Source organism: Borostomias antarcticus (assembly GCF_949987555.1).
Source record: "Borostomias antarcticus genome assembly, chromosome: 29".
In the NCBI taxonomy this organism is placed as follows: domain Eukaryota; kingdom Metazoa; phylum Chordata; class Actinopteri; order Stomiiformes; family Stomiidae; genus Borostomias; species Borostomias antarcticus.
In genome coordinates, this window is record NC_140262.1 from 506,310 (window position 1) to 519,016 (window position 12,707).

The 12,707-nt window shown below is 51.5% G+C and overlaps 1 protein-coding gene across 1 annotated transcript in view; it reads right to left on the reverse strand.

Annotated features, from left to right (window-relative positions):
• Positions 1 to 12,707, reverse strand: part of LOC311326848 (C-Jun-amino-terminal kinase-interacting protein 4-like) — a gene marked incomplete at its 5' end in the record, with an annotated part of 39,667 nt that overhangs the window by 7,480 nt on the left and 19,480 nt on the right. The window contains 7 exon segments of the mRNA XM_084459826.1: positions 196 to 367; positions 690 to 854; positions 958 to 1,050; positions 1,424 to 1,553; positions 7,964 to 8,143; positions 11,161 to 11,217; positions 12,254 to 12,384. Coding sequence (XP_084315952.1) covers positions 196 to 367; positions 690 to 854; positions 958 to 1,050; positions 1,424 to 1,553; positions 7,964 to 8,143; positions 11,161 to 11,217; positions 12,254 to 12,384 — 928 coding nt within the window.

Sequence of the window (12,707 nt, forward strand, 5' to 3'; positions counted from 1 at the left end):
AAACACACACACACACACACACACACACACACACACACACACACACAGACACAGACACAGACACAAACACACACACACACACACACACACACACACACACACACCATTTTCAAGAGGGTACACGATTCTAATACTCTTTCAAACGTGACAGACCGATGGCGGCGGTTGATTTGGCGCCCGGCGCGGCGTGCTGACCTGGCACGCTGGCGATGCACAGCACATGAGAGCTGCAGACGAAGAAGTTCTCCAGCACGTTGCCGGGCTGGTTGGCGTCGATGACCATGACGTTGGTGGTGGCGTGCGTGCTGGTGCAGATCCACACCAGGGACGACATCTCCTCGTGATGTCTCAACTCCTTCTGTTGGTCCTGCACACGCACACACACACACACGCATGCGCACACACACGCATGCGCACACACACGCGCACACACACACACACGCACACACACACGCATGCGCACACACGCGCGCGCACACACACGCATGCACACACACATGCACACACACCATAGATAGGGCTTCAGCACCAGAGCAGATCTGTATGTGCATGCATCAAGAAGTGTGTGTGCACGTGCCTACCTGCGTGTGTGAGTGCGTGTGTGAGGTTTTATCCGTGTGTGTGTGTGTGTATGTGTGTGTGTGTGTGTGTGTGTGTATGTGTGTGTGTGTGTGTGTGTGTGTGTGTACCTGCAGGTCCTGGTCCAGCTTGTCCAGGCTGGACTGAGAGGTGTTCTTCCTGCGGGGAGCGTCGGCCTCCCCAGGCAGGTCGCTGTAGAACACGCTGGCGCCGATGATGGAGCCCCCGTCACGAGTTTTACCCCCGGACACGTTCACACCCGCCGCACACCACAGCTAAACACACACACACACACACACACACACACACACACACATGTTAACATGTCACGGCATCACACACACAGCACGGTACTGTACAGCAGGCGGGCCGTCCCACCTTCATAGAAGCGTCTTTCTCGTCCAGCGGTCTCAGGTAGACGGGGACGGGGAGGTTCTTGGTCTTGGTCTCCGCCTGGCTCCCATTGACCCCCTGAGGGATCACAACAGGAAGAGGAGGGGCTTGAGTTCAGGAGGGACGGTACGTGAGGATTCTGGAGCAGATCTGCTGGCTGTGGAAACTTGCTGTAGGGTCTTTGTATTTCTGGAGAAGACGTGTGTGTCCTGTCCTACCTAGTATTTCTGGAGAAGACGTGTGTGTCCTGTCCTATTTCTGGAGAAGACGTGTGTGTCCTGTCCTACCTTGTATTTCTGGAGAAGACGTGTGTGTCCTGTCCTATTTCTGGAGAAGACGTGTGTGTCCTGTCCTACCTTGTATTTCTAGAGAAGACGTGTCTTACCTTGTATTTCAGGAGAACACATTCATGTCCTACCTTGTATTTCAGGAGAACACATGCGTGTCCTACCTTGTATTTGTGAGGGAGGCTCCACCCGTAGGCCTGCACCCTGCCGTCCTCCTTCTGGACGTGAGCTTTGACCTGCTGGTACTGAGCCCTCTTCTGCTCCCTGCGCGACACCACGTTGCCCACCTCCACCCTGGGGACACACTCAGTCACCACCATCCTCAGGCCCTCAAACACCAGTGTGTGTGTGTGTGTGTGTGTGTGTGTGTGTATACGTATTTGATTGGGTCTCAGTGTGTCTCTCTGACTCACTCCTCCGACGGCCTTGCGTCGTTTGTGTGTATCTGTATGTGTCAGGGCTTAAAAACTATATTATTTTTCAATCGGTTCGCTCCGAGCAGAACCAGCATATTTAACGTTTCCGTTCTCGTGTTCCGCCACCAACATAGCGTTCCTGAACCGGTTAAGAACAAAAAATAACGTTCCGTTCACTGTTCCGGGGGTGTTAGCCTATTAAGACTCTATAGGCCTACAGTATTTCTTGTACGGTATAACCTAATCAACAAGTCTAGGGTTGTGGTGGCCTTATAATGTGTGCTGTAGTGAAGCCTTGTTGATTATTTTACAAGAAATACGCAACATTAGTCCTATTCCCGTATGCCCTTAATCCACACCGTAAACTATGCGCAGGTTTATAATAAGTCATCATCATAGCTCGTCATCCTTTTTAAAATATTTTCTTGTACTGTTGCTGCAAGCTATTTTATTCTGGGCCTGTAGGCCTATTGTTTGTTTTTATTTCGTTTTATGTTTTATGTTATTTATAAATAATTAGTCACCTCATTCAATATCGGTATCTCCCTATTGTTTATGCTGCTTTCCTTTTGTATGGGAGCTCCGGATTTGGCGCCTATACGCCTAATACCCCTACTAACACCCCTAATACCCCTACTACCCCTACTAACACCCCTAATACCCCTACTAACACCCCTAATACCCCTACTAACACCCCTAATACCCCTAATAACACCCCTAATACCCCTACTAACACCCCTAATACCCCTAATACCCCTACTAACACCCCTAATACCCCTAATACCCCTACTAACACCCCTAATACCCCTACTAACACCCCTAATACCCCTACTACCACCCCTAATACCCCTAATACCCCTACTAACACCCCTAATACCCCTACTAACACCCCTAATACCCCTACTAACACCCCTAATACCCCTAATAACACCCCTAATACCCCTACTAACACCCCTAATACCCCTAATACCCCTACTAACACCCCTAATACCCCTACTACCACCCCTAATACCCCTAATACCCCTACTAACACCCCTAATACCCCTACTAACACCCCTAATACCCCTACTAACACCCCTAATACCCCTACTACCCCTACTAACACCCCTAATACCCCTACTAACACCCCTAATACCCCTACTAACACCCCTAATACCCCTACTAACACCCCTACTAACACCCCTAATACCCCTACTACCCCTACTAACACCCCTAATACCCCTACTAACACCCCTAATACCCCTAATACCCCTACTAACACCCCTAATACCCCTACTAACACCCCTAATACCCCTACTACCACCCCTAATACCCCTAATACCCCTACTAACACCCCTAATACCCCTACTAACACCCCTAATACCCCTACTACCCCTACTAACACCCCTACTAACACCCCTAATACCCCTACTAAAACCCCTACTAACACCCCTAATACCCCTTATACCCCTACTAACACCCCTAATACCCCTACTACCCCTACTAACACCCCTAATACCCCTAATACCCCTACTAACACCCCTAATACCCCTACTAACACCCCTAATACCCCTACTACCCCTACTAACACCCCTAATACCCCTACTACCCCTACTAACACCCCTAATACCCCTAATACCCCTACTAACACCCCTAATACCCCTACTAACACCCCTAATACCCCTACTAACACCCCTAATACCCCTACTACCACCCCTAATACCCCTAATACCCCTACTAACACCCCTAATACCCCTACTACCCCTACTAACACCCCTAATACCCCTACTAACACCCCTAATACCCCTAATACCCCTACTACCACCCCTAATACCCCTAATACCCCTACTAACACCCCTAATACCCCTACTACCCCTACTAACACCCCTAATACCCCTACTAACACCCCTAATACCCCTAATACCCCTACTAACACCCCTAATACCCCTACTAACACCCCTAATACCCCTAATACCCCTACTAACACCCCTAATACCCCTACTAACACCCCTAATACCCCTACTAACACCCCTAATACCCCTACTAACACCCCTAATACCCCTACTACCCCTACTAACACCCCTAATACCCCTAATACCCCTACTAACACCCCTAATACCCCTACTAACACCCCTAATAACACCCCTAATACCCCTACTAACACCCCTAACACCCCTAATACCCCTACTAACACCCCTAATACCCCTACTAACACCCCTAATACCCCTAATACCCCTACTAACACCCCTACTAACACCCCTAATACCCCTAATACCCCTACTAACACCCCTACTAACACAGTGGGTTACAGCAACGTTGCACATAAGTTGTACTTAGGTAAGTTGCAACGTTACCATCAGGCGATGTTGTGACAACGTCCATCTAAGGTCGAAAAAAACTTTACCCTCCTAAATCCAATTAGACTTTACTGCAACGTTGCAGAAACTTTGGCAACATGGGTGCCTGCTCTTTCTTCCTCTCTCTCCTTCTCTCCCCCTCAACATCCCCCAAGGTTATTATAGTTAACAAAAACTAACTAAAAACATCTCTCCTAGGTCAAAATGCTGAGAAGCTTTGTTTCCTATTTTATAATCTGCCACTGCTTGAGTGGCAGTACTAGAGCCTGGAGAGGCTCACCATGGCTAATACCCCTAATAACACCCCTAATACCCCTAATACCCCTACCACCCCTAATACCCCTACTAACACCCCTAATACCCCTAATACCCCTAATACCCCTACTAACACCCCTAATACCCCTAATAGTGGTACAGGTCCTGGGCCAGTACTAGAGCCTGGAGAGGCTCACCATGGCCCAGTGGTACAGGTCCTGGGTCAGTACTAGAGCCTGGAGAGGGTAACCATGGCCCAGTGGTACAGGTCCTGGGTCAGTACTAGAGCCTGGAGAGGGTAACCATGGCCCAGTGGTACAGGTCCTGGGTCAGTACTAGAGCCTGGGGGGGATAACCATGGCCCAGTGGTACAGGTCCTGGGTCAGTACTAGAGCCTGGGGAGGGTAACCATGGCCCAGTGGTACAGGTCCTGGGTCAGTACTAGAGCCTGGAGAGGCTCACCATGGCCCAGTGGTACAGGTCCTGGGTCAGTACTAGAGCCTGGGGAGGGTAACCATGGCCCAGTGGTACAGGTCCTGGGTCAGTACTAGAGCCTGGGGAGGGTAACCATGGCCCAGTGGTACAGGTCCTGGGTCAGTACTAGAGCCTGGAGAGGCTCACCATGGCCCAGTGGTACAGGTCCTGGGTCAGTACTAGAGCCTGGGGAGGGTAACCATGGCCCAGTGGTACAGGTCCTGGGTCAGTACTAGAGCCTGGAGAGGGTAACCATGGCCCAGTGGTACAGGTCCTGGGTCAGTACTAGAGCCTGGAGAGGGTAACCATGGCCCAGTGGTACAGGTCCTGGGTCAGTACTAGAGCCTGGGGGGGATAACCATGGCCCAGTGGTACAGGTCCTGGGTCAGTACTAGAGCCTGGAGAGGGTAACCATGGCCCAGTGGTACAGGTCCTGGGTCAGTACTAGAGCCTGGAGAGGGTAACCATGGCCCAGTGGTACAGGTCCTGGGCCATGTTAGGTTGCTTAAATAGCATGTTCATTTGTGCATTTTTTGTTTTTGTTCATTCAAACAGAAATGTTCTTGTCATATATTGACACGGAATATTGTGATAATTAGAATTTTTTATTTAAAAAAAAGGTTTTCAGCTTGATTTGAAAATGTAGCACTTTTTTTTTATATATCAAACCCAAAAATCTGATATCGGTCGGGCTCTACTTTAGACTGCCATAAAGCTCTTGACCCAACGAATGCACCCTCATGCTGACATCACTGCAATGCTTGGCATGAAAAGTCAGATGTAATCTTCCCAGTGTGATGCCCCCCACCTGCCCCCCACCCCCCCCCCACACGCACGCATGCACGCACACACGCACAATTAATGCTGATAATCATTCAATTATGATTCCACAGCTTTCCTCTATGACATCATAGAACAATCATAGCCATATAAAAGACAACAATATTCTAAAGATCCATCACACATTCCGTCTCCTGGAGTGCATTCACCATTCATTTCCTGTGAACGTTTCAGACTTTCCTGATGGCTTTTCCGCATTTAAAGCTTCTCATTGGAGTTGCTCTCTTGGTGGCTGCGACCACGATCGATCCTTCGGACATCGAGGCCTTCAGAGACACCCTGATGTCTCTCACTGTGCCTGACCAGTGGGCTGCCTCTCCGCCCACTAGAACGGACCGCGTCTTCATCACCCACGACTGCCACTTACTGGACTATGACAACGCCCGCTTCGCTGGTCTTCAAACGGGGACAGAGACGCCCGACGCCCAGCAGATGGAGACCAGCGTGTTCTGGGTCTGGGACCTGTTAGTTCAGACCTTTGCGACAAAGAACACCAACGCCCACCAGAAGACGAGAGTAGCCCTGGTCATCCCCATGATCGAAACACCGACAAGTGTCAGGGCTTTGGACAGCGGTGCACAGAAGAAGACCGGCGGGTTCTGGGACCTCTCAGCTAAGACCTCGGCTAAAATAGTCCTTGCTGTGGGAGTTACGTTCCTAGGAGCAGCAATGTTCTGCCTTCTGAGAGGAATTCATTAGGGGCAGTCCTCCAGGTAAACTGGGGCAGCGTGGAGGGGACTGAGGAGGTGCAGACTGGCCGTGAGGAGGAGCTGGATTAATAAACACGGCTTTAGCTTCATGACTTTGTAACCGTCTCCTCCCCTCCTCAGGTTAAAAACAGCAAACCTGGGACTGCGACCGGACAGAGAGTACAGAGAGAGGACAGAAGACTGACAGAAACCTCTGATATTTTCTTTTTTGTTTGTTGTAATAGTTTAATAAAAGTGTCAAAATGTATAGGGTATCTGTTTTTGAGGCTTTGTTGTCCCCTAGGCTTACTAAATGGGCTCTGGTAGCCTAGGGAGAAAGAGAGAGGGAGAGAGAGACCTTGCTGCTTTCATATCTCTCAATAGCTGTCTGTTGATTTTGTCCACTTATACATTCAACAACTGCACCTACTGTCAAAATGCATTCATGGGCGGAGGTCTGTGCTCTCCGACCACCCTTTCTAGTTGAGCATAAAATCATAAATGATGAGTTTGAATACATTTCACTGCAGTATGACCGGAAATAGCGTTGCTATGGTTTTGGTAAACAATGGTGTGTGTAAACAATGATAGATCGCTTTCTTGTCACTTTACTTGAATAATTTAATGTTATAAACTATATCGTTTTCCAAACAGAATTAACAAGCCCATGTGATCTAGTGAAGCACGTTGTCAATATAGAACCAGACAATCTAGCCAGTATAGAGCCGGCTTCGGCTATGGCTAGTTAGCTATAAGCTTCGTAGATTCGTCAAACAATAAATACGACACACACACAACCCAAAGCTGTCAAAATAGTTCAATATTGGTGTAACTAAGATAGCTGGGTAATAAAATATTTTTCCCACAGACACATTTTGCTACAAAGTCTGTAACCTTTTAATATAGTTTGGCAAATTTGTACCGCTTCGATGTCCGGCATGGGAAACATCAAGAATAGTCATGCATCTTAGCTTGCAGAGTTTGAGAAACATCCTACATTTTTCTAAATAGCACTTGTTGTAGAAACCTGGGAATCCTGTTTTTAGACTAGTCATGTAATCGGTTACAAAACCACCGTCTAGTCGTCAGAGAAAATAGTCGCTGTGCACATCTGAACTAGGCTATGGTGTGTTGTTGTAATATCTAAATCTCTTCATTTCGCTAAGCAAGCATTTAAGATCCCGACTGTGAAATAACAGATTTAGGGGCCTAGGCTACATTACAAAAACAGGACAAGATGTAGGCTACACATTTTATCAATTTAATTTAGCCTATTCGGCCATAAAAGGCTCAGCTTTCTTCTTTTTTGAAATTATTTTAAAGTTATATAGGCCTACTACAAAGACCGAAAAAATAACGTTATTAACCGGTTTTAAAGATTTCAAATGAACGTTTCTGTTCTGGAACAATTAAAGACCATTTCGTTTTCATTCCTGTTTCTGTTCCTCGTAAAATACCGTTCGTTTTCGGTTTTCGTTTCCGTTCAGCCTTGGTGTGTGTGTGTGTGTGTGTGTGTGATTGTGTGTGTGTGTGTGTGTGTGTGTGTGTGCATATGTGATTGTGACTGTAATCAGAGCGTGTCTCTGACTCTTTTATTGAGTACATCAATGCTCTTATCTGTGTGCATCAGTGTGTGTGTGTGTGTATGCGTGTGTGTGTGTGTGTGTGTGTGTGTGTGTGTGTGTCTGACTCACTCCTCGTTGAGGAAGTCGAAGGCCTTGCTCTTGTCGCTGGGCAGCTGCTGCAGAGTGCTGCTCCTCTTCTTGACGGAGGGCTGGATCTGGGCGGTGGGGGCGTTGTACTTCACGTTGACCGGGGCTTCCGCCGCCGGCTTCTTAGCTCCTCCCCCCGACGAGCTGAACAGGCGGCTGAAACTGGGACGAGCAAGGAGAGGGGCAGATGGAAGGAGGGAGGGAGGAGAGAGGGGATGGAGAGAGGGGATGGAGAGAGGGATGGAGAGAGGGATGGAGAGAGGGGAGCACACACAGACACTGGTAGAGGGCCGGACACAAGCAGCAGCAGCAGCAGCAGTGGGGTTCAAGGCTCAAGGGTTCGAGTGAGGTTCACAAACACCATGCGCACACACAAACCATGCCCCCTAACCACACACACACACACACACACACACACACACACACACACACACATACACCGACACTAAACCATATCCCCCACCCACACACTAACTCTTTCACTCTCTTTCTTTCTCCCTCACACACATACACACACATACAGTATGGCTGCACCGCCAAGACCTATCAATCACACTGAATCCTCCAATCAGAGGCAAGGTACAAGAGCAGGTATCCAATCATTGGGCAGTGGGGAGCAGGGAATGCGGGTTTAACACTGACCAGGCAGTTAGTAAACACAGAACACAACAGGCTGACTGACCACACCCCCTCCATCTGAGACTCCACCCCCTAACTCATTCTGACCACACCTCCTCCATCTGAGACCGCACCCCTAACTCATTCTGACCACACCTCCTCCATCTGAGACCGCACCCCTAACTCATTCTGACCACACCTCCTCCATCTGAGACCGCACCCCTAACTCATTCTGACCACACCTCCTCCATCTGAGACCGCACCCCTAACTCATTCTGACCACACCTCCTTAGTCTTTGCAATTTTATCCCCAAATCAATTATAGTCTCCCTCGCCCCTTCCTTCTACACTTTCTCCTCCTCCTCCCCCCCCCCCCCTCCACCCTACCCTACCCAAACCATCCCCCTTTCCTCCTCCCTGCTCCAACTCCCCCCTCCCTCCCCACACACCTTCTGCACACAGACAGGACACCAGGCAGGAGGTAGAGAGCACAGAGGAACAGGAGAGGAGAAAGGGCAGTTCTTCGTCAGACAGTCAGTTGTTCCTCTCTCAAACTGCATTTGAGCACTTCCTTCCCCAATTCAATACCACCCCCCTCCCCTAACACCAGTCTCTACCCCCCCCCACCCCTAACACCAGTCCCTACCCCCCCCCACCCCTAACACTCTCTACCCCCCCCCACCCCTAACACTCTCTACCCACCCCCACCCCTAATACCAGTCCCCATCCAACCCCCACCCCTAATACCAGTCCCCATCCAACCCCCACCTCTAACACCAGTCCCCATCCACCCCCCACCTCTAATACCAGTCCCCATCCAACCCCCACCTCTAATACCAGTCCCCATCCACCCCCCACCTCTAATACCAGTCCCCATCCAACCCCCACCTCTAATACCAGTCCCCATCCACCCCCCACCTCTAATACCAGTCCCCATCCAACCCCCACCTCTAATACCAGTCCCCATCCACCCCCCACCTCTAATACCAGTCCCCATCCAACCCCCACCTCTAATACCAGTCCCCATCCAACCCCCACCTCTAATACCAGTCCCCATCCAACCCCCACCTCTAATACCAGTCTCTACCCACCCCCCACCTCTAATACCAGTCCCCATCCAACCCCCACCCCTAACACCAGTCTCTACCCACCCCCCACCTCTAATACCAGTCCCCATCCAACCCCCACCTCTAATACCAGTCCCCATCCAACCCCCACCTCTAATACCAGTCCCCATCCAACCCACACCTCTAATACCAGTCTCTACCCAACCCCCACCTCTAATACCAGTCCCCATCCAACCCCCACCTCTAATACCAGTCCCCATCCAACCCCCACCTCTAATACCAGTCCCCATCCAACCCCCACCTCTAATACCAGTCCCCATCCAACCCCCACCTCTAATACCAGTCTCTACCCAACCCCCACCTCTAATACCAGTCCCCATCCAACCCCCACCTCTAATACCAGTCCCCATCCAACCCCCACCTCTAATACCAGTCTCTACCCAACCCCCACCTCTAATACCAGTCCCCATCCAACCCACGCCTCTAATACCAGTCCCCATCCAACCCCCACCTCTAATACCAGTCCCCATCCAACCCCCACCTCTAATACCAGTCCCCATCCACCCCCCACCTCTAATACCAGTCCCCATCCACCCCCCACCTCTAACACCAGTCTCTACCCACCCCCCACCTCTAATACCAGTCCCCATCCACCCCCCACCTCTAATACCAGTCCCCATCCAACCCCCACCTCTAATACCAGTCCCCATCCAACCCCCACCTCTAATACCAGTCTCCATCCAACCCCCACCCCTAATACCAGTCCCCATCCAACCCCCACCTCTAATACCAGTCCCCATCCACCCCCCACCTCTAATACCAGTCCCCATCCAACCCCCACCTCTAATACCAGTCTCCATCCAACCCCCACCCCTAATACCAGTCCCCATCCAACCCCCACCTCTAATACCAGTCTCTACCCAACCCCCACCTCTAATACCAGTCCCCATTCAACCCCCACCTCTAATACCAGTCCCCATCCAACCCACGCCCCAGTCATTCCTGTAGTAACTCTACAGGGGAGAGCCAAGGCCTGGGAAGGTCTTCGCACTAAGACTCCCGATTCATATATCTGATCCAGACTATCTGTGATGTGCTCGGCCCTGTTTTGATCACATATCTGATATGTAAGCCCTTCCGCAATTGGTTCTCCCCTGCTCTGAGTTAGTTGGGATCAAACCAATCAGAGATTTACCTACATGCTGAAGACAAACAAACATGAAAAATAAAATGAAAGAGAGAAAAAGAACAGGTGATTCAATAAGTATCCAAGCTGTCTGATGTATCAGTCAACACACAGGTAGACAGGGAAACGAGTGAAGAACATGGAGGAAGGTAGGAAAGCCAGCGAGGACTCAGAGGTCAGATAGAGAGGGTGCTGGTACAGGGGTTTGAAGGGAAAGGGTGATCGGAGAGGAGTGTCATCATAGAATGGAGGGAGTGTAGAAAAGGAGGAGTGCAAGGAAGGAGTGAGACTTGGAAAGAAGAGCTTACAACTGCCAGATGGAGGACTTCTTCTTCTCGGAGAGGGCCGGGTTCTCCCTCGACGCTCTGAAACGCCACGACACAGGAGTGAGACGGGCTGGACCGGCCCGGGTTAGAACTGGGCTGGACCGGGCCGGGGTTAGAACTGGGCTGGACCGGGCCGGGGTTAGAACTGGGCTGGACCGGGCCGGGGTTAGAACTGGGCTGGACCGGCCCGGGTTAGAACTGGGCTGGACCGGGCCGGGGTTAGAACTGGGCTGGACCAGGCCGGGGTTAGAACTGGGCTGGACCGGGCCGGGGTTAGAACTGGGCTGGACCGGGCCGGGGTTAGAACTGGGCTGGACCGGGCCGGGGTTAGAACTGGGCTGGACCGGGCCGGGGTTAGAACTGGGCTGAGCTCAGCGCATTGTTAGTACATTTCACAAACCCTCCTTCCCTCCCCGTCTCCTCCTTCTACACCTGCCCTTCGCCTCCTCCTTCTCTCCTTCATTCTGCTTCCCCTCCCCGTCCTCTTCCCCTCCTCATCCTCTCCTTCCAGCTCCTCCTCCTCCACCTCTCCTCGTCCTTCCTCCTCCTCCTCTTCCTCTCCTTCCTGCTCCTCTCCTCCACCTCTCCTCGTCCTTCCTCCTCCTCTTCCCCACCTCGTCCTCTCCCTCCTGCTACTCCTCCTCCACCTCTCCTCGTCCTTCCTCCTCCTCTTCCCCACCTCGTCCTCTCCCTCCTGCTACTCCTCCTCCACCTCTCCTCGTCCTTCCTCCTCCTCCTCTTCCCCTCCTCGTCCTCTCCTTCCAGCTCCTCCTCCTCCACCTCTCCTCCTCCTCCTCTTCCCCTCCTCGTCCTCTCCTTCCTGCTCCTCCTCCTCTTCCCCTCATCCTCTCCTTCCTCCTCCTCTTCCCCTCATCCTCTCCTTCCTCCTCCTCTTCCCCTCCTCGTCCTCTCCTTCCTGCTCCTCCTCCACCACCTCTCCTCGTCCTTCCTCCTCTTCCTCTTCCCCTCCTCCTCCTCTCCTTCCTGCTCCTCCTCCTCCTCCACCTGCCCTCTTCCTCTCCTTCCACAGTCCTGTTCTCCTGGTCCTCTCCTTCCTCCTCCTCCTCCTCCTCACCGGATCATCTCAGTCCATCTCACGGCCTCCTGCAGCTCCATCAGTCTCTCCTTGTACTGGTTCCTCTCCATCAGCACGCGGGCCATCTCCACCCTGGTGAAGCGCTTCCTCTGGGCCGTGGGCACGTCGCTCTACACACACACACACACGCACGCACACACACACACACACACACACACACACACGCACACACACACACACACACACGCACACACACACACACACACACACGCGCACACACACACACACACACACACGATCGCTTAGTATGATCCAGCACACACACACACACACACGCACACACACGCACACACACACACACGCACGCACACACACACGCACACACACACACACACGCGCACACACACACACACACACACACGATCGCTTAGTATGATCCAGCACACACACACACACACACGCACACACACGCACACACACACACACGCACACA